Source organism: Etheostoma spectabile, chromosome 21, assembly GCF_008692095.1.
Source record: "Etheostoma spectabile isolate EspeVRDwgs_2016 chromosome 21, UIUC_Espe_1.0, whole genome shotgun sequence".
In the NCBI taxonomy this organism is placed as follows: Eukaryota; Metazoa; Chordata; class Actinopteri; order Perciformes; family Percidae; genus Etheostoma; species Etheostoma spectabile.
The window spans coordinates 11,007,371-11,029,862 of NC_045753.1; the positions used below are offsets into that span (position 1 = coordinate 11,007,371).

The 22,492-nt window shown below is 42.2% G+C and overlaps 1 protein-coding gene across 1 annotated transcript in view; it reads right to left on the reverse strand.

Moving 5' to 3' along the window:
* htra1b (HtrA serine peptidase 1b) overlaps positions 1-21,676 on the reverse strand; it is a gene marked incomplete at its 5' end in the record, with an annotated part of 25,972 nt that extends 4,296 nt beyond the window's left edge. The window contains 9 exon segments of the mRNA XM_032501858.1: positions 459-516; positions 1,327-1,441; positions 2,883-2,915; positions 3,694-3,713; positions 3,716-3,887; positions 12,986-13,075; positions 14,010-14,124; positions 15,748-15,847; positions 21,040-21,676. Of these exon segments, the coding sequence (XP_032357749.1) occupies positions 459-516; positions 1,327-1,441; positions 2,883-2,915; positions 3,694-3,713; positions 3,716-3,887; positions 12,986-13,075; positions 14,010-14,124; positions 15,748-15,847; positions 21,040-21,499 (1,163 nt within the window).
* Positions 21,677-22,492: the final 816 nt, after the last annotated feature.

Genomic DNA, 22,492 nt, shown 5'->3' on the forward strand with positions numbered 1-22,492 from the left:
GTGGACTTACATACTTGTTATTTGACAGCAGGTACCTAAAGCTGAGGTCACGTTTTCGATACGATTGCCTCCCTTGTTGTGTAGGAAAGTGAGAAAAATACATTCCAGGGAGATTATTCACTCCCTGTTCTCAGAGTTTCGTGACATTTCTTATTCACAGAACAGCCTGATCTCATTTATTCAAAGAATAATGCCCTTTTATTATCAGTACATGAGGACTGAATGAATACAGCCACTGTTTTATTGCAGTAAAGTCACTGAAAATCTGATCCAAACAGCAACTTTTAAGCCAGTTTTTTCTCTCCAAAGACTGAACTAAACAGATTTTTCAAGCAGTTTTGTTGTCATATGAGGAAAATATTCAGTGTTTTTTACACAAATAACTACAACTCAATATACATATTTACTAATGTGATTGTGTAACTTTTTGCATAATGTCATCAGAAACAGGAACTTACGATTGAGTGAGACTCATCATCCTGACGCCGATGTATTTCTTCTTCTGGAACGTTTTACCTGAAAAACATAAGGAAAACATGCCGTTTGTATCATTGACTTATCATCTTCTTCTTTCACCCTATTTATCTTTGTCCTTTTCAAATTTGTTTTATTTTATATCAGAAATATGGGTTTCTTATATCAAATTCCCGTGGGAATCAGTGGGAATCGATCCCAGATCTCCCCTCCCAAAGGCATGTGTCATATTCACTGGGGATATACTATATATACTACATATATTATATATAATATTTGTGAGCAAAACTTCTAACAAGCTGTACACCAAAAGCAAAAGGAAGATTACAGTTTATGCTTCTCCCTGCAACGCAGCTGTTCTGTATGTGAGCAGCAATCTCAGTCTTGGTGCATCATGCATGCTTACCAAACTCATTTCAAGTTCATTTTACATTTTCATCACATTATACAACACGCTACGTGGTTCCCTTTGAGAAAGGGCAATAGAAAACATGAATGAAAACATGAAGCTCACTTCCTGTTTAGGTGTATTACAAAATAAGACACATTTGAATCTCTCTTCGTCCCTGTCTCTGATATCGACTCTGTGATCATATAAAGGCAATTTTATCGTCACATACACATACATGTGGTGAAATTCATTCTCTGCATTTAACCCATCACTCGAGGGAGCGTTGGCCAGCCACTTACAGCGATCTGAGCCTGTGCCTTGCTCATGGGCACTGACTGGAGAACCTAGTACATGTTTTTTGATGGTGGGAGGAAACCCATGCAGACATGGGGAGAACATAGAAACTGCACACAGAAAGGCCCGGATCGACCTGGAGTCGAACCCCCAACCTTCTCGCTGACCTTTGGACTGTCTGTCATGTGACTCGGCCAGGAACTGCCGGATCTTGTCTGAGGGGATGGCGAAGGAGATTCCTGCCGTGACTTTCAGAGTGTTGATGCCAATCACCTCTCCATCCTGCACGACACACACACACACACACACACACACACACACACACACACACACACACACACACACACACACACTAGTTTGGCATTATTCCTCCTACGCCCCACAGTAAAAGTCCAATTTCCCCATGAAGCTCGTTAAACAGCGTTCCTGACTCCACGTTGTTCTTCGTTTAGCGGCGCGGCCGGCTGGAAACAGCCTGATAATCAGAGTCAGCTGTGGACTACGATTACCTAAACTCTTTATTTATCTTCCCTAACGAGGACTTAGTGGCCCTGGGTGTTTGTTTACATGAGATTACGTATATCTCCGCTCCGCAACATATGGACGTGGTCCCAGCGATGACAAACCCGGTTCCTGTCCCCGTTCCAAAGATGGCGAGAAGCGAGGTTACGATAAAATGAACGTGAATGTCGGTGTGAGACAAGCAACACATGGCTGGTAACGTTTGGTAAAATGCTCAATTTCAGCTCCCCAAACATGAGATTAAAATACATTAGTGATGAATGACTTCTTAACAATATTAATAATTAACTATTATCATATCTAAACACCTTATGAGGAATAAAAATATTGCAATAATCATGAATACATGTTGTTTTTAAATGGTTTAATGGGATGTCCACTCTTTTGGAAAAAATATCCAATTTTTTTAAGTACTTTATAACATGCTCAATGATCTAATTATTATTATTATTATTTCACATAGCAAATCATAATTAGAAGATGCGATGAAAAATAGGAATATACTATTTACTATGTCTAGTTTGGGGGGGTTATTATTTGGGTTTGATGTAGATAGAAGGAAAATGAGTAGATAGATCAAAAAGAAATACATGTGTAGTGTAGTTAGATATCCTGTAGATGTGTATGTGTTTGTTTACATATACAAATAAGTGAAGCATCATATTGTTTTATATTTGACTTAAGTATAAAAATAGAAAAAGGGGGTAGGACCAGAAAGGTTTTTTCAGCTTCTTCCTACTCCTTTTTGAACATGCTATCCCTTATGTAGTATACCTATTATTATTTATAATTGTAAGACAAATATTTGGAAAGCTTGTGTCTTGTGATGAAACGTACATGTTCTTATTTTTTTAGTTATTTTACTTTTTTATCATATTCTAAAGGAAGTAAACTAAATAGTCTGACTAAGAATACATTGTAAGTTGGTATGAACGGATGTAAGTAGCCAGGAAAATTAGAAAATGTTAAAAATGTGGAAATGCAACATTAAATTGAAAGTATTACGTGAGCAGAGCGTCCTGACATCCAGTATGAAATATGTAAAAATTGAGTTTAACTAGAGACCGTTAGCCAATAAGGAGGACAAAAGGAAGAATAATTTGTGGGACCACTGCACATATGCACATTTTTTAACAGGGAACATTTTATTTAGGAACCAAGCTTGCATATTATTTCTCAGAGCGGGTTTTTCCTCACTCACCAGATTGACTAGTGGTCCTCCTGAGTTGCCGTACTGCAAGAAAACAAACCAAGAATTTAAAAGTAAAGACATTGAAATCAGTTAGAAGAAATGAGTTTTGCACTACATGCACCATGCTAAGGTTTCATATTTCTTATCAAAAGATCTTTTAAGATACTTCTCAATCCCTTCCAGCCAATCAGCAGATCAATGCAGGGTATTTGGACCAATCAGAAGACATTGAATACACTCAGACTATATCAACCGTCTATCGAAACAATGGTGAGCACACGCATGGTTATCATCAACCAGACATGCAAACATTATGAGAATTATGACAACAACATTGCAGAATCTCATTAAAACACAGTATTTTTTGTCTGTCTGTCTGTCTGTCTGTGTGTGTGTGTGTATCTGTCTGCCGGTGGTGTGTGTGTGTGTGTGTGTGTGTGTGTGTGTGTGGTGTGGTGTATCGTCTGCTTGTTATGTCTGTGGTGGTGTGTGTGTGTGTATGTATAGTGTGTGTGTGTGTGTGTGTGTGTGTGTATCTGTTGCTGCCTGTGTGTGTGTGTGTGTGTATGGTGTATCGTCTGTGTCTGTCGCTGTGGTGCCTGTGGGTGCCTGTGTGGTCTCTGTGTGTGTGTGTGTGTGTGTGGGTGTGTGGGTGTGTGTGTGTGTGTGTGGTGTGTGTGTGTGGTGTGTGTGTGTATCGTCTGCTGTGTGGTGTGTTCTGGCTGTCTGTGTGTGTGTGGTGGGGTTGCTGTCTGTGTGTGTTGTGTGTGTGTGTGTGGTGTATCGTCATGCCTGTCTGTCTCTCTCGTCTCTCCACCACGTTGATGATGGCGTCGGTTGGATGTAGTCCATGTCAGAGTTGCGTAGCCCCAGCTCCTTGCCCCCCCGCTGGGTGGTGCTGACGATGCCGGTGGTGACGGTGTTCTGCAGGGAGAAGGGGCTGCCGATGGCGACCACGAACTCGCCGGGACGCAGGTCCGCCGAGCGGCCGAGCAGCAGCACCGGCAGCTTCATCTGCTCCACCACACACACACACAGGGGAGGGGGACAGCGAGACAAGTACGGGTGAGGACAGGAGGCAGTTTGAGACACCAAAGACACAGCTTCCATTGTCTGCAAGTGTTGTTAACCCTGGTGTTGTCCTCGGGTCAACTTGACCCGTTTCAAAGTGTTTTATATCACAAATATTAGATTTCAGGGCAGCCGTGGCTGTTGCTTTAGCACATTTCTGCCTACATGTCTGTCAACACTTGCGTATTGCCAAAGAAATGAATCACACCCATGTGTTATTACAGCATGACATCCGAAGAGAGGTCCAGAACAAGACTAGCGAGACAAGATTATGAATATCCAACAGATTTGTATTTGTACTGTTGTTTGTATGGCTGCAGCTCTGATTAGCTGACTCGCAATTATCAGATTTTGCGCATGCACACACCACACACAACACACACAACAAACACACACACACACACACACACACACACACACACACACACACACACACACACACACACACACACACCAATAAATACTTTTACAACTACTAATCTGTTAAATCAATCCAGTCTCTCTTTCTCTGCCAGGAAACACTCCTGGAAACACACTGCAGGATGCTGTCTGCTCTGCTAATTGTTTTTAGTACGCACACACCCACGCACAAACACTCAAAGACGTGTAAAAAACATTTTGCAAATTCAAATAAGATTGGATAAAATATATATAATATGAATAGAAACATATTGTACGTATGAAGGGAGAAGAGAAGGCCGGAGGAACAAGTGGAAGGGCAGACATGGAGCATGACGACATTTCCAGAGAACAATTGAAAGACAAACCCCAAAACTGAGTTTGAGTGACTGCCCAAAAAAACACATCCAAAACCTCAGTGTGGTGTGGTGTGTGGTGTGTGGTGTGTGTGTGTGTGGTGTGTGTGGGTGTGTGGTGTGTGTTGTGTGTGTGTGTGTGTGGTCTCCGTTTCAGGTCTGCATTTGGACAAAGAAGTATAAAATGTGGGAGCTTGTATCTGAAGGTCTTTTATATAGACCTTAGTGGTCCCTAATACTGATCTGAAGTCTCTTTATATAGATTAGTGGTCCCTAATACTGGATCTAAGTCTCTTTATATAGACTTAGTGGTCCCCAATACTGGATCTGAAGTATTTTTTATATAGACCTTAGTGGTCCCCTAATACTGTATCTGAAGTCTCTTTTTATATAAGACCTTAGGTGTCCCCTAATACTGTATCTGAAGTCTCTTTTAGATAGACCTTAGTGGTCCTAATACTGTATCTGAAGTCTCTTATATGACCTTGTGGTCCCCTAATACTAGTCTGAAGTCTCTTTATAAGACCTTAGTGGTCCCCTAATACTGTATCTGAGTCTCTTTTATATAGACCTTAGTGGTCCCCTAATACTGTATTCTGAAGTCCTTTATATACGTGGCCTATGATCTAAGCTTTAGACTTACGTGGTCCAATAATGTATCTGACGGTTTTATATCGCCTTAGGGTCCCTATACTGTATCGAAGTCTCTTTTATTAGACCTTAGTGGTACCCTAATACTGGATCTGAAGTCTCTTTTATAGAGCACTAGTGGTCCCTAATACTGTATCGAAGTCTCTTTTATATAGGCCTTAGGGGCCCTATACTGGATTGAAGTCTTTTATATAGACCTTAGTGGTCCCTTAATACTGTATCTGAAGTCTCTTTATATAGGCCTAGTGGTCCCTAATACTGGGATCTGAAGTCTTTATATTAGACCTAGTGGTCCCTAATAGTATCTGAAGTCTCTTATAAGACCTTAGTGGTCCTAATACTTGATTTGAAGTCTCTTTATATAGACCTTAGTGGTCCTATAATACTGGATCTGAAGTGTCTTTCCCAAAATTAGCCTTGGTGCAGAATTCCAGCACAGAGCCGTCATCACAATGAGCTTCCTTAGTAGTGTCATTTCTTGAGTCTTTAGCTCTTGAGAAGGGGTGGGGGGGGTTCAGGGTGGAGGGTGGGGGGGTGTGGCCTTGACAACTGCAACTTTGCTCATTGAAAGCGGATCGGCCCATCTGAGCTTTCATTTCCTCAAAGGCAGAGCAGGTACCCAGGGCTCGGTTTACACCTCTATCTTAACATTTCTGAGCCACTGGGGGGCCATAGCAGGGCTGAGGAATCCTGATGTTTAAAAACCTCATCAAGTGAAATGTTCATGCCATGGGACCTTTAACACTTCTATCCAGACCAGTAAACTAAAATCATGTATAAAATATGGCGCCCCAATTCAAATAAAAATTTGGTCCACTCAGACGATCAATTTAGCCAAAGAGTTTTTGGCTAAGTCTTCGATCTTTGCAATCCTACCTACGGCAACTTTAAGTACAGTGTGTACTTGTAAATGTACTTTGTTACACTCCACCACTTATATAAACATCCCTCTGGTCTGCAAGTCAAAGTGCTTGGATAGTTAAACTAAATCCAAAATGGCAATTTGCATTTGTGCAGTTATTCTTCTATTGAGGTCAGTCCACCCACCATGAACTAACTCCCTCCTAAATCACCATTAGGCATATACAGACATAAACAAGATGCTTATGAATGGATTCATTCAGCTCTTCTAATCAGAGCTTTACTCCATCGGTTAAACATAAAGCTTCCCTGTTTGGCTGCGCTGAACCAGAACTCCAAATCATCTGCCGAATGCCTGCTGAGCTCCGCCGACCAGGACGATGACCGTGGTTCTCGCTCTGTGGTTTTTAGGATGACAGCACTTTGACCACGGGGAGATCACAAAGCCGAGGCGCTGTGTTCAGTAGTAACTGAAGAGACGCCAACACGGAAGAGAGTAACAAAGCAGCCAGACACAAGGACCACAACAAAGACCAGAGCAGTGGTTTGGGGATTATTCTCTCATCATGCTTTCCTTGTCATTACATCTCTCTCCAAATCCACTCTTCCATCGTGCATAAAATCTTAAGTACAGTAAGCACAGCTCCCCCGTTGGTCCCTTCTGTATCAGTATTGTGTGCACCGTTTTGCTGTCTCACACTAGTCTCACATAGCCAGACCTCTGCAAAATAGTCTCAGGAAGGGACTTGTTTTAGTGGAACATTTGTATGTTAAAAAGTAGTTTTAGTCGTCAACAGAAAACTGATTGGCAGATAGTCTAGCTAGCTGTCTGGATTTACCCTGCAGAGATCTGAGGACAGGTCGTAACCATAGTCCTCAGATTGGGACAGATAGTCTAGAGCTAGCTGTTGGATTACCCTGCAGAGTCTAGGAACCAGGGTACCATAGTCCTCAGATTGGACAGATAGTCTAGCTAGCTGTCTGGATTTACCCTGCAGAGATCTGTAGGACCAGGAACCATAGTCCTCAGATTGGACAGATAGTCTAGCTAGCTGTCTGGATTTACCCTGCAGAGATCTGAGGACCAGGTAACCAGAGTCCTTAGAAATCCAGTTTAGAAAGCCAACACAAATAAAGTGGAAGGGGTGGGACATCTGAAAGGGGGGGGGACAATCAGAGGGGATCTGGTGGTTGTATTGACAATACACAGATATGAAGGTGTGGTGTTTAAAGCTGCTGTAATCAATATTTTTATGTTAATTTACTGAAGATAAAAGCTTAGAATAAATGACAGATCAGCCCAGATAATGTTCTCTCTGTGAAACAGGTATTATTCATGAACTTAAACTACAATTAATACCACATATGAGTTTTCTTCAGATGTCTTTCAATCTCTATAACTTTAAAACTCTGTTGCTCTTTAGAAGACCATAGTTCCTGCATCCCTGCAGCTGTTTCACTGCAAATGCTAAGCACGTGCAGTGGCACGAGTAGTTCTTTCAGCCGTCATAGTAAATAACGGGATGGATCACATGCTGGCCTGTTAAATCCTGTGAGCTAATCAGATCAGCTGAGAGCCGTTTCAATAAGCTGCTCATGGACACGTGTCATGGAAAATGATTGCTGCTGGATATAGGTGGAATATCGCCGCGAGGTTTGACTGGATGTGTCCAAACAACACCAACGAGCTCCTGTCTGCACATGCTCAGAGAACACCTGCCTCAGTGGCAGCAGCACAGGCCAACACTGGGGACTCAAACACACATTTAAATATTATATTGTGTTCAGTGGGGGTTCACCAGTCACTTACAGCAGGGCTTATAAGTCCGGGCCAAGGTTGGCAAGTCAATCTGGACCCGGCCCATACCTTGTATTATGGATTATGGATACAATACCTTTTCAAGTGTAGTGTTTCCCATTTTCATATACGTTTTCTATTGATAAAAACAATGTAGACTATTCACGAATAAAATCGACAAAAAGGTTGAAATATGGGGACAAAAACTTTAAAAGGCATAAAGTGAAAAAAACTTTGAAAAAGGTGGAAAACACCAGAAAAAAACGCCATGTAGACGCAATACAAACGTTCTTTTATTGCACAAAACTAAGAATACTGCTGTACTTTTACTGCATTAAGCATACTGCTGTATATCCTAACAGGTGAACCAAACTTAACAGTAGAGAGAGAGAGATGTCAGTCCTGAGAAGGCCAAATCAGGTAAGAGATAGTGAAAACACCTGAGTGGGTTTATTGCGCAATAAGTGATTGTTTTGCAACATTAAGGCCGAGGAAACAAGCTGTAAAAACATCACTGAGATATTATCAGACTGTCCTCCGAAAAACAGCCACGTAAGTTGTTTATTCAAGCAGCAATTATGACTTAATTCACGTTAATATTACGACGCCCTCTGGTGGCCGTGGTAGTTATGACGGGAGCAACGCAGGAAGTAAGATGACAAGGTTTAAATCCAACACAGCGCTCTCACTCAGGAGACCGAGGTTCCAGCTTTTTTTTTTCAACCTTACACGTGAAGCGCGTGATCTGAATTGAAGTAGCGTCTGATCTGAAACACAAACCACGATCATTGTTTAGTGTTGGCGCTTAAACCTATTCAAACTGCGACAGTTTCACCACAACAACAACAAAACTGCGATCGTTACGTTCTCTCTGGTTGAGATATAAGGCTGTATTTAAGGCCACCACTACGGACACTCATTTCTGAAACGCTCCCGTTGGTCGTATTAGACGTAGGAATACACGGCCGATATCAACTTATAGTTTGTTTTGCTTTTAATTTGGAAATTTGTCAACTTGTTAGCAAACAGTTGCTACTTTCACACATCCAGCAGCGTGGCCACAGGAACATATTTGGAGTTGGGGTTGCTTACAAATTTTTCAAAAGTGACAATTTAAGCCAAAGTCAACCACCATACACCACTATGCCTCTATCACAACGCTCCACAAGCGTCAGTTTTTAATCATGGTTGTAGTTTGTCTATTCCTTTCACTAAGAGGGTGCTGCAACACCCTCATCACCCCTAGTTCCCGTGGCCATGTCCAGCAGGTACAGAGCAACTTTACCTCTAATTTGTTATCATGTTTCTGGCCACTAGGCCCATTTAATTCCAATGTTCTCTCTACTTTTAGCTTTGTTTTGGGACTCCTCCAACTCCTGAGAAAAATAACTGGAGATCACAGTAAGACAGTTTGGGTTATGTCGAGATCACAATCATTATTCCAAGGCAACACAAGAGAAGTCAGAAGAATTTGCGGTGACAAGAGAAAGACTTAGATTAGGAAGTAGGCCATTGACGTGAACAAGTCCTCTATGTCTCTGTCCTCTGAAAGTTATGAAGCAGAAGCTCATCTGCCCTGAACATGTCCTCTATGTCTCTGTCCTCTGAAAGTTATGAAGCAGAAGCTCATCTGCCCTGAACATGTCCTCTATGTCTCTGTCCTCTGAAAGTTATGAAGCAGAAGCTCATCTGCCCCGAACATGCAGCTACACGTCTGAATGCTTCCTCTGCAAACTCCAAAAACAGTTTAACACTGAATGCACTGAGTGTTCCCTGGAAGGGTCGTGCTGCTCTGATTGTGTAGCTTTGCCTCCACCTACATTCCAGTTATCCCTAAATAAATTTGGAGATTTTATAACACTTAGTTTTCTGCTGTGATTTGATTGGTTGATTCAACAGTTATAAAACAGTATTTCTCGGAATATAATATTTTGCCTGTCAACAATATTTGGAAGAGAAAAGTAAGGAAAACTTTTAAATCATCACACTGACAGTTGTAACTGTTGGTGTAAGCAGCTGAGGGAGTGCGTGTGTGTGTGGGGTGGTGTGTGTGTGTGTGTGTGTGATGTGTGTGGGAGGGTGGAGGGCTGTAAGTCATCAAGTCATTTGTGCAGAAGTACAGTTGCCTCTTAGTTTGCATGTAAACCACAACCACACGTGCTCAGCAGTTTCTGGATTTCTGCACAGTTCCATCCCCTGAAGCTCCAGTTACACCCTGCCTCCCCTACACCCTGCCTCCCCTCCACCCTGCCTCCCCTACACCCTGCCTCCCCTACACCCTGCCTCCCCACCCAAACATGCCGAGGAAAACCACGATCATCTGTGTCTGACCAGCAAGCATGAACTCACATCCTGCCGTGTCTCTGTGTCGATCCCCTGAATTCATGTTGGTCTGTGTATGAGCTGAGATCATCCGGCCATCGACCATCAGATCTACAGGTACATCTGTCTGGGTTTAATTAACTTGCAACAACAGCAGGAGTTGGTTTTGGAGAAAATATAAGAACCTTCATTGAGTATCTGTCAAATATATAAATACTGGAGCCTGCATGAGATAATAGAAAAGTGCATAAGTTTACCCCCCCATGCTAAAGTTAATTAAAAAGAGAAATAGAAAAAAAACATCTTTTGGAAATTGAGCTTAATGCCTTAATTTAAAAAAAAATAGGAAAATCACAACCTTAAGGGACACCTAAGTGGATTTTTAGTGAATGAATAATAATAAATAAATAAATGTTCTTCCTTAAAATACAGGGGCATAAAAGTATACACCCCCCATTATGTAATACAGGGGGCATAGTATACACCCCCTATGTTAAATACAGGGGGCTAAGTATACACCCCCCTATGTTAAAATACAGGGGCATAAGTATACACCCCCATGTTAAAATACAGGGGCATAAGTATACACCCCTATGTTAAAATACAGGGGCATAAGTATACACCCCCCTATGTTAAAATACAGGGGGCATAAGTATACACCCCCTAGTTAAAATACAGGGGCATAATAACACCCCCTAGTTAAATACAGGGGCATAAGTATACACCCCCCATGTTAAAATACAGGGGCATAGTGATACACCCCCCTATGTTAAAATACAGGGGCATAAGTATACACCCCCCTATGTTAAAACAGGGGCAGAAGTATACACCCCCCTATGTTAAAATACAGGGGCATAAGTTCTCAAATCTTGTGTTTTTACATGTTTTTAATATTGTAGAAACAGAATCCAGATCAGAGTCGTGTAATGCATCCTTTGTTTCTACCTGTTGTCAGCACAGCTGGATGCCATGAGATACTATTTGAGCTCTTTGTTCTGGTAAGTGAATGTGGCCTTAAAATTTAGATTATTACCCCTGAAGGTGGACCGACATTCCCCTTTAAGTGTCTGATGGAGTGCAGGATGTTGCAGCACTGACTTTCCAGTGTCTGGACTAAAGTGAGACTGCACTGACTTTCTCATGCTAAAAATGTTTTGTGGAAAACTTCACTTCCTGAACTGAACCCGTCCAGTCATCCCTGGACCAAAACTAAAGTCCTACGAAAAAAAGGAAAACCCACACTACATTAATTTAGCTGACGCTTTCATCCAAAGAGACAAAACATAAGTGCATTCAGCCATGGACATACCACACAAAAATTGCAAAAATCATCCCAGATCCCGTCTCCTGACCTGCTCCACACATATCCACTTACATGAGTCATGGTTTTATTAGATCCCACTGAGCTAAAATTAAAAAAAAACAAGCTTTCCATTTAGGGAATGCTCACCAAAGCACATTTTACAACAAAAGGGAATCAATACCTGCATTTCTTTTGGAAAATAAAGAGAAGAGAAGACTGTCAAAGAGAGAGGACACAAAGGGAGGAACTTTCAGAAAAAAATGCAGACAGAGAGAAAGAAATGATAATATGAAATTAGGGCAAGATGTGGTTTCTTGTGAATGGTTAATAACAAATGTCACCTCAACCCTCATGTTGTCCTCATGTTGTCCTCATGTTGTCCTACATCAATGTTCTTTTTAACTCCCCAAAATAACATGATTGATTCCAACGCTCTTTGCCAAGTACAAATCTCTACTTTCATTAATTTTGGGTCTTATTCAATTTTATAGCATTGTAAAACAAATGGAAGTGTTGTTGAAATAGTGTTGAGTAAAAGTTGACATATTCCAGTCTGTGATTATCCATCAACATCCATTCCTTTAACTTTAGTCTCAATAATTCCTAATTTCTGCTTTTCTAACTCAAACATTAGGTATAATTTCCTATAAATGAGGTTTATTGACCATAAATTCCAAATATAACTGTAAAACTAAAGTTAATAAGTCAGTGTTACGTAGCGTTGAAAACGTCAAAAAAGGGTTGAACATTGAAAAAAAGCGTCAAAAGTGTTGAAAAAGGGACAAAAATGTAAGAAAAAAAACAACAAAAAGCGTCAACAAAATTGTTGATTCTCAGTTTTGACGGGAAGACAACACGAGGGTTATTTTACGATATATGTCTACTATGTCTATTAGTATGATGTATTACTTCCCAAAGTTGTGTCACAATCACATCAGCGATGTCTTAGATTTTTGGAAGACACATAAATGGACAAAGATAACAAAAATAACTGAAAGGAGGTAAATAACTACACTTACAGTCGTTTAAATATGTAGAAATGTAAATGAGAGTGTTAATGACAACACAGAGCTCCTTGGTTTCTGTCCGTTTGTCTGTTATGAACGTTGTTATTACTACAAAATATCTGTTTTAGCCTAATAAATAGTATGTTAGTGTGGAGTTTCGGATGCAACCATAGAAACATAAAGGGAAAATGATCTAGTGTGAACATCTGAGACATCGAAGATTATCCAATTTTAAAGAACATAAAAAAGAACTCTAAAGGGGTCCCTACAAAGACTAAATAACTCAAGACTAGGAAGCACCCCTTGACATCCATTCATCTCTCCATCCCTCTCTTTCTACTCACCGGGGCATCGATCTGGATCAGGGCGATGTCGGCCTTCTCGTCGACATCTTTGATCTTGGCGTCGAACGTGGCTCCGCTCTTCAGCTCCACCTGCAGGAACCAACAAACGGTGCTACTCAGTCCCAGCCATGCCCTAGTCTCTCATCGCCAGACCTTCCTCCACAGCGCTGCGGAGGAAGGTCTGGCGAGTCCACACAGCGTTCCTGAATGGGAGATGAGCTCTAGGTTTATTGGCGTTCCTTTAAACCAATCACGATTGATTTGGGCGGTGCTAAGCACCGGACGGAGCAACGGTGCCGCTGCAAAATAGCAACTGGAAGAACTTGTTTCGGTGGAACATGTGTACGTTGAAAAGTTGTTTTAGCCGTGCGGTTAACCGTAGTCCTCATAAATCCACCCTAGGTTAGAACACCAACACAGAGGAAGAGGAAGGTAACGGACATCCCACTGAAATAAGAGACATTCAGAGAAATTTCCATCGGCACCGTAGCAACGTAGCCTTTAAAGGAACACCTGCACGCATTCATTAATTTGCTCATGTATTATCCAAGCCTTGTTTGCACTGTCTGTATCTGTCTAGCCCAGCTGATGTCTTGTATAAATGTCTTTGTCCTTATGTAACTGTATTGTTGTTTTTAGTTGCCTAAATTTCTCTTTTCATATCGATGTCCTGTACAAATGTCTGTCCCGACGTGCTGTACCCATGTTTTATGTTTCTGCAGAACAGGAACAGGAACCTGCTAAAAACCAGTTTTCAACTGAGTCAGGCCCGTTTAACATTGTAATGTAATGTTACTTTTTAACTTTCCTGGATAATAAACATGAATGAATGAATCCCTGAAGTGGAACGTTGTAGATATAGATTCCCGTTGCCCCTGATACATTTCATTTGATATTCTCTGGCTATTTGTAACATTTGTTAAATGCAGAGTACATTTGTAGAACAATAAATGACTTATGATAGTCATACCATCAATCAATCATGAAAACTAAACGTATGTACAAGCTGTTTGAATGCTTTTACCTTGACTCGGTGCTTGTTGGCCACCACGTGGGCGTTGGTGACGATGAGTCCGTCCTCTGACACAACAAAGCCAGAGCCGCTGGCGACCGCCACCTCCCGCTTGGAGAACACCATCCTGAGCAGGAAGAGGAAGAGGCGGAGCATGTTTCGGACTTAATAACATAAAACATCATGAACTCTAACCTGAACCCCACCATCCCTCAGGACCTCAGCTCTCTTCTCTATCCCTCCTTTAGACAAAGGAGTCACCTCTTTTCTCATTTATCGGGTTCCATGGCATACAGTGAAGAGGACCGCCCATGTGTACCTTGGAGGCATGAGGAGGTCACCGGATCCAAACTACCCTAACCCCCCCCCCAACCCTAACCCAGTCGTTGGACGAATTTCACAAGTGACAAGAGGGCTGGGAAACAGGTGGAAAACATCAGGTAATCACAGGGGTGGGAAGACACAGGAAGTAGAACTAAAGACAAGACGAGACAGAGACCCACACTTCAAAATAAAACAGGAAACAGAACATAGGGAACACAAGACAGGAACTACAACACACGACCCGGGAGGAAACTAGGACACAAACAGAACCAAAAAGACAGAAGGGGGGAACAGAAAACAAAGCAATATACCCAAATCATAACATCAAAGCCTACAAGCATGACTATGCAATTTAAAGAAAACCCTTTACTAAACCGACAAGCGTGATTATGCAATTGCAGTGTGACATAAAAATAAGTAAGTGTGGGAAATCCAGGAACGGAGAACTTCGACTGACGTGCGCCGGCCCGTGCTTTTAACTTTGATTCCCATTTCAACAGCCCAGACGTCGGACGCAGACCAAGACCAAGACCAAGAAGAAGAAGTAGTAGTAGAAGAAGAAGTTTCTTGACACCCTAGCAGCTATAACATTTGCTATTTAGCGCTACATACAGAGTACACACTTAATGGATGAGAATGCTGTTATTGTTCAGGTATTTGGCCATAAATGGGTGGCAGTAGGGAGTTGGGATGGGAACCAGAGGGTTGCCGGTTCGAGTCCATCCATATGGACCAAAGTTTGGTGGTGGATTGGTAGCTGGAGAGATGCCAATTCACCACCTGGGCAGCCCCCTCCCCCCCCACTCTGACATTTCTTCATTAGTGCATGCATAGGTACTGAGCATGTGTGTGTGGTTCAGGTATACATTATTATTAACATTATTAAGAAACCAAAGTTTCAAATGGAATACTATGACCTGAGAATGACGCTAAAATGGAAACTCAGGCGATTACCAAAGCTATCATAGAGGAGGATATGGATGTCTGTAATAAGTTTCATGGCAATCCAGTTCATATTTCATTCCTAAACATAAATGTGGACTGCTAGAGAAAAGCTCAGGGGATCACCAAAGTCAAAGGACTGGGATCTGCCCGGGGACCATGAGTGGGATTCATTTTAAAATGCCAATATTTGACCACCAGGAATCATCAGATGCCAGTGACATTAAAATGACATCCGTTTAGCCAAAAGCTCTAATACGTTTCTCTCACCACTCAGGATCAACAATACCCACAGCCCTCCCCAACTACCACCAAATGCAGATTTATTTTAAAAAAAACAAAGATTAAGTCCAAAACAGGATCACTGTTCATCCCAGACAATAGTCTCGTCTCTAAAAAAAACACAGGAATGTGAAGGAAGCAGTAAAAATGAACTTAAGTCCTCATTGTAAGTATTGTTATGTTATTATTGGTTGTTTCGTACTTGCGGAACAGTTCAATATGAACGACAGCGGGGGCAATCTTCTCCACCACGTCAGCGATGAAGTTGTACTTGTGACGAAGACTGTCCGGGTTCTGCTGACCTGAGGGGGGGGGGGAAACACACCGTCAATGAACTGCATCACGCACATGAGATAGGAGCCAAAGCTGAGGCTGCGGTTTTAAACCGAATCCAGATGTGTGGTGTGCAGTGTATGAAGTGCAGATCTGAGAGCAGCTGTAAACGGTCTGCTGTTCCCACTGATGCTTATAAAAGAAAGGAAATGACTCAGCATCAAAATATACGGAGAGATAGCAGGGGGGGGGGGTGTTAGGATGTGTCCTGAGACAATGGTATCGGTCCGCTGCTGCGCCCTTACTAACCCCATCTTTCTTTTCTCATTAAGACGCTGTTAAACACGCCAAGGTTGTTTGTGATGAAAACACTCACCAATTACATGCAACCAACTATTTTGATAATAGGTTTGAGTCATTTTTTTATTTAAAAAAAATCTCTGATTCCAGCTTGTTAAATGTGAAAATCTTCTAGTTTCTTCTCTCCTCTGGGACAGTGAGCTGAATATCTTTGAGTTGTGGACAAAAGAAGACGTTTGAGGACGTCATCTTGGGCTTTTTGGGAAACACTGATCCACCTTTTTCAACATTTGACATTTTAGAGATCAAACAACTATTCCAACATTCAAGGGAAATATCCCCCCACCCCCCCGGCACCCACCCCATACCGTAAAACTGCACATTTTACATTGGCCTGTCATTGTGGCCACCCTAAGGCCCATCTGTGCAATAATCATGCTGTCTAATCAGCATCTTGATGAGCCCCACCTGTGATGTGGATGGATTCCCTCGGCAATGGAGAAGTGCTCACTAACGCAGACTTAGACAGACTTGTGAAGAATATTTGAGAGAAATTAGCCTTTTGTGTTCATAGAAATAGTCTTAGAGTTTGGCTCATCAAAAATTGGGGCAAAAACAAAAGTGTTGCATTTATAATTTTGTGCAGTATATATATATATATATATATATATATATACACATATATATATATATACACACCTTATTTTTACAGACTCAAGGTTCTGATAAAAAAGTACACATAACACATTACAAGAGGGGTACAAACAAACAAATACATGCAGACATACTGACTCCCATACCGACGTACCAATAGCTATGTCCAATATTTAAAACAGGTACAGATGTGTGTTCCAGTGTTCCCAGAGCTTGGAGGCATATCTGGTATCAGTAAGTGCAGGGTTGGTTATAGCAGTTAAAATCGGATTCTTTGACTTTGTTAATCGGCACACAGTATGAGTCTGTACATAAAATTTCTCAGCACAGCATGGAAGGGAACATGTCTCATCACAAACACATGTTTGTGTAATAACCAGCAGGTTAACACTTCTATTGTTTTGATGTTGTGTGTAATTTTAGTTCTGGCTTTTTTTTCCTTCTTCTCAGTTTCTTTAAATTGAAGGTATCATTGGAGAATTCTGATGTTTTTTTTTGCATCTTTCCATCACATCTTGTATTGATTATGTGTATATTAATCTGCATTATTAGTATATGTATACACCAATAAACTCAACTAAACTGATGAGTTTTTTTAAAGGACCACCACCAGCGCTGCTGTAGACTTTCTGACTGAGCAGCTGTTTGTTGTGAATGTTCACATCAGCCTCAGCTGCAGCCGACCGCCTCCAAGACACGGATGTGTGTGTGTGTGTGTGTGTGTGTGTGTGTGTGTGTGTGTGTGTGTGTGTGTGTGTGTGTGTGTGTGTGTGTGTGTGTGTGTGTGTGATGTGTTTGGCTGGAGGATGAGTGGCGAGTCAGCTGCTGGAGCTTTGAAGTGGGCTGAAAGGAGCCAGCCAGACGAAAGGAGAAACACCTCGACCTCAAACACGCTGCAGGTTTCGCTACGGAAGTCCAGAAAGTTCACTTCTAATTTTAATATTCACGGCTCAGATGGCAGTGTCCTTAAACGCACCAACAAAACCAACGTGGACCAATGGACTCGGGGGCTGTCAGACAGTATTGCAAGACAGACCTACACAAAGTTGATTTTTGGCCTTTTTCATGCAATTTGTAAATAACGGGAAAAATACAGTAGGCCTATAGCGGGATTTTTAATGAAAGATAAATGAAGCTGATAAATTTGGTTATTGATTCTATTTTTACAGCAAGGCTGGTCTCTGAAACTCTCAAATCTAAAAATGCTTTGTGTGCTTTGGAATAACGATCAGTGAGGGAGAAGCTGCTTTCTTCTTTGACCAGCCAGTTATTCCCGCGTGTCACGGACCCGTAAAGGAGACCAGACCAAGAACATGTTATACAATGCTAAAGGAGACCAGACCAAGAGTGTGTTATATCACGCTAAAGGAGACCAGACCAAGAGTGTGTTATATCACGCTAAAGGAGACCAGACCAAGAGCCTGTTATATGACGCTAAAGGAGACCAGACCAAGAGTGTGTTATATGACGCTAAAGGAGCCAACCAAGTGTTAATCCTAGGAGACCGAACCAAGAGTGTGTTTATACACGCTAAGAACCAGGACCAGACTGCGTGTTATAACGCTAAAGGAGACCAACCAAGACCTGTTATAGACGCTAAAGAACCAGACCGAAGAGTGTGTTATATGGCTAAAGGAGACCAGACCAAGAGTGTGTTTATATCACGCTAAAGGAGACCAGACCAAATCCTGTGTTATATGACGCAAAGGAGACCAGACCAAGAGCTGTTATATGACGCTAAAGGACCACAAGAGCTGTTAATGACGCTAAAGGAAACCAGACCAAGAGCCTGTTTATAGAGCGTCAAAGGAGACCAGACCAGAGGTGTTATATGTTCTAGGAGACCAGACCAAGAGTGTTTATCACCGCTGAAGGGGACCACCCAAGAGCGTGTTATATCAGCTAAGAGAGCCAGACCAAGAGCTGTTATATCACGCTGAAGGACCAGACCAAGAGTGTATATCACGCTAAAGGAGACCAGACCAAGAGCTGTTATATCACGCTAAAGGAGACCAGACCAAGAGCCTGTTACAATAACAATGACAAAGTCACCTGACCACGCGTCTGTATTTTATGAGATGGGAGTGAGAATGTGTTGGATTTGTAGTTGCACAAATGGCTTTTTAACTAGTAATTCCACCTTTACACCTTGGCTGAGCAGTCTTTCTTTATTTTAAAACACACAAAACTGCAGTTTAAAACACGCCATCCCCAAAAGTCAAATGACTCTGTGTTTTGATCTTTCTGTGAAATCTCATTAGGAGCTGGACGAGCCTGAACTGGGACACATTCCTCCGGCCCCTGAAAGAGTTGAGTCACCGTGCAACCGTGTTTTGTTGATGCTGTATCCAGCCATGTCGATGAAAAAAAAAAAAAAGAGCTTTCAAGTCTGCACAGGAAATAGAAATAAGACAAAATAATAAAAGGAGTCCTTCAAATATGGGTTGAATAACCTGGACTGACCCAGATTTGCGTCTCTGTTTGGGAAGTTACACAATCAACCAATCAGCTCCAAGAGATGAATCATTACAGAGGACTTCACAGTGTGTGTGTGTGTGTGTGTGTGTGTGTGTGTCTGACATCTTCCAGATTTCTTTCCCCAGCTCAAGAAGGTTAAATCTTTAACAAACACAAATGCACTGACAGTTTTGTCCCTCTTGGTTGAACACATTAAAGATGGAAGGAGAGAAAGTGAGGGAGGTCAGGAAGTGGAAGGAGAGGAGATGCGACAGATGGAGGAATGGACAGAAAGAAAAAAAGCCTTAAAATGATAGGAGAGAAGAAAGGAATTAAAGAAGATATCGGAGAAGAGGATCTGATGAGTAAGATAAACAAGAGGAAGAGAGGAGGAATAACTTGCTCTTGGATTCACAGATGAAGGAAAGGGGGATGCATGAGGAGAAGAGGAAAAGGGAATCGGAGGAGAACATTTGGAAAGAGGGGAATATAATGTGGGAGGAACAAATCAGAGCTGACAGGAGGCAAAGTGTGGCAAGACAAGGAAAAGGATAAAAAATAAGGACAGAGGAGAAGCAAACTGGACTCTTCTCTGTGTTCATCCTTTCCATGTAGAGGGGGGAGAAGAGGAAAGGGAGGGAGAAAGGATGAGAGAAGAGAAGAGATGAAATATGGGAAAGAAGACGAAGAAGAAGGAGATGGAAGAGGATGGCAAGGAGGAGGGGACAACGAAGAAAAAGGCTGATGAGATGAAGAAGGGAATGGATAGATGGAGGAAAAAAAAAAGAAGAGGAGGGACTTTGACCTGGTTTAACTCCAACAAGAGTCAGTACGAAACTTCACTCAGCAAATTATTGTGTGCACAGCTGCAGCTCCACAGTGTGTGTGTGTGTGTGTGTGTGTGTGTGTGTGTGTGTGTGTGTGTGTTTGTGGGTGTTTCCTAATACGCTTTCTCACACATACACACACAGGGGAACACTGTTTGTTTTGCAGCACTCAGGACCTCCTGGCCTAACTTCAAGACATTTGGTGCAGAGTGAGGTGCTGATGCAAATCTGACTGATCGGGAAATGGAAAGATGCCAGAGAGAGAGAGAGAGAAAGAGAGAGAGAGAGAGAGAGAGAGAGAGAGAGAGAGAGAGAGACAAGAAGTCAGACAGGGAGAGAGAATGAGGTAGGGAAGAAATGGACGAACAATGCAACTTCTAATAATATAATACAGATACATTCAGATACTGTACACTGATGCTGTAACTTATCAAAATATGAAATACCCCTTGCCTAGCTGAAGTTGTGAGGAAAGGGTTAAACCCAAAGCTGCTGTTCTTATGTCATCACTGTGGACTGCAGAGCCCAGGGGTCCCCCAGAGGTTTGAGAAGGGAAGTATTAAAGCAGGACTAGTTTTATAGTCCTGTTTTAATACTTATTAGACAGGATGATGGCGAGAATGCAAAGTAACAGTAGCACAAGAAACCTCACTCAGCTGCATTTATCGAAAGGTCACTAAAAGTAGCAAATGGCTGTACATGTGGTGCTTGATAGTCTTGTTGTCTTGGAGAAGGACGGTGATCACAAAACTCCACTTTAGTTGGTTTAAGCTATGAATGTGTAAATTAGGCTTAGGCTATTTGAAAATGGATTACTTTGGAAGATTTGAGAACAGTGATCAACAGAGGAGGAAGAGAAAGTTCAGTCTGTTTGTGACCTGCAGCTGAGGTCATCCAAGTTCAGAACACACACACACACACACACACACACACACACACACACACACACACACACACACACACACACACACACTGTCTCTCACCTTTCCCGCAGGATCCTCTCTGGATGAAGATCACCGGCGGCTGCTGCAGCTTCATGGCCCGGTTGCTGGTGCGCTTCAGCTCGCAGATGTTCCGGTAGGAGACCCCGTCACTGCCGCACACCGGCTCGGGGCTGGAGCACGCACACACCCCGGCCTTGCCCCTCCGCCTGACGGTAACCGACACCTCCACGCCGTCGGTCACCACGCACTCCATCCCCTCGGCGCACTCGCGGTCTGCGGTGCCGCCGCACTGCTCGCCCTCCCCGGACGCGCACACCGGGCAGCAGTCGCAGCGATCCAGTACGTCTCCGGCCAAGCAGTCCTCGGGGATCGGCGGGCACTGGGACTTGTCGCACTTCTCCGAGCAGCCGATGGCGAAGCGTTTGGCTATCCGCGACCCGGCGCTCAGGAACGGGCAGACGAGCAGGGCCGTTACGCAAAGGACGAACTGGAGATGCATGGTGGGACGGTCCTGGAGAAACTCAAAAAGAAACAGGGAGCTGGACTTTAAATGTATATGCAATCATGCAGGCTATAGGTTAGACGGTTTAAAGCGTGCTCTTACAGAGTTGAAGCGCACGAGGAGAAAACTGATGCAGTGTGGGACTTCTGGCTTTGTTGGCCCGGTTTATAAAAGCTGCAGGATAAACACAGGAAGCGATTGGTGGGCGCGTCTGACGTCTGTCAGGGGGAGGAGGGGATGATGGGGTGGTGGAGGTGGGTGTATCACATTAAAGTTGTGCATGGTGGAAAGCAGAGCTGCAAAGATTAATTGATGAGTTGTCAACTAACCCCAACTATTTTATTTGAATCATTTAAAAGAAAACGTCTCCTATGTTACTATCTTCTAGTTTCTTCTCTTATAAACCAAACAACTAATCGATTCATTGACAAAGTTATCAGATGAATTGACAGTGGTAACTAGGAAATGCATTTCCTGCAGAAAATGCGTGTGAATGCTGAAAGCTAATAGCTAAAGCTAAACTAGATTGCTGGCTTTTATTCGTAAGAAGAAGGTAAAATAGAATGAAAAGTTGGAAAAGAGGGAATGGTTTAAATAAGTAAACATTTCAATAAAATGTTAAAGTGCTCTAATGCTTTTTCCCCTTTCCTTTACTGTGTTATATTGGGCATGTTATAGGTTTACAAAGTTAATATTTCCATTAAGAATTCACGCTCAACAAGGTTGTTGAAAGTACTTTTTACACTGTAACAAATTGAACGTAATATTTACAGTAACAATTGTCCAACAAGTTACTGTGAATTCTTTTTACAGTAAAGGAACCGTACTTCCATTTACAGCATTATGTATTCATTGTAAAATACAAAACAGTTAAACACAACATAAGAAACAAAACTAAAACTACAGTAGTATACTGTACTATTTAAAGTACTATAGTGGCTATATTGTGTTTTTTTTTACGGTAATACTTAGACTACTGTGATTTCAACC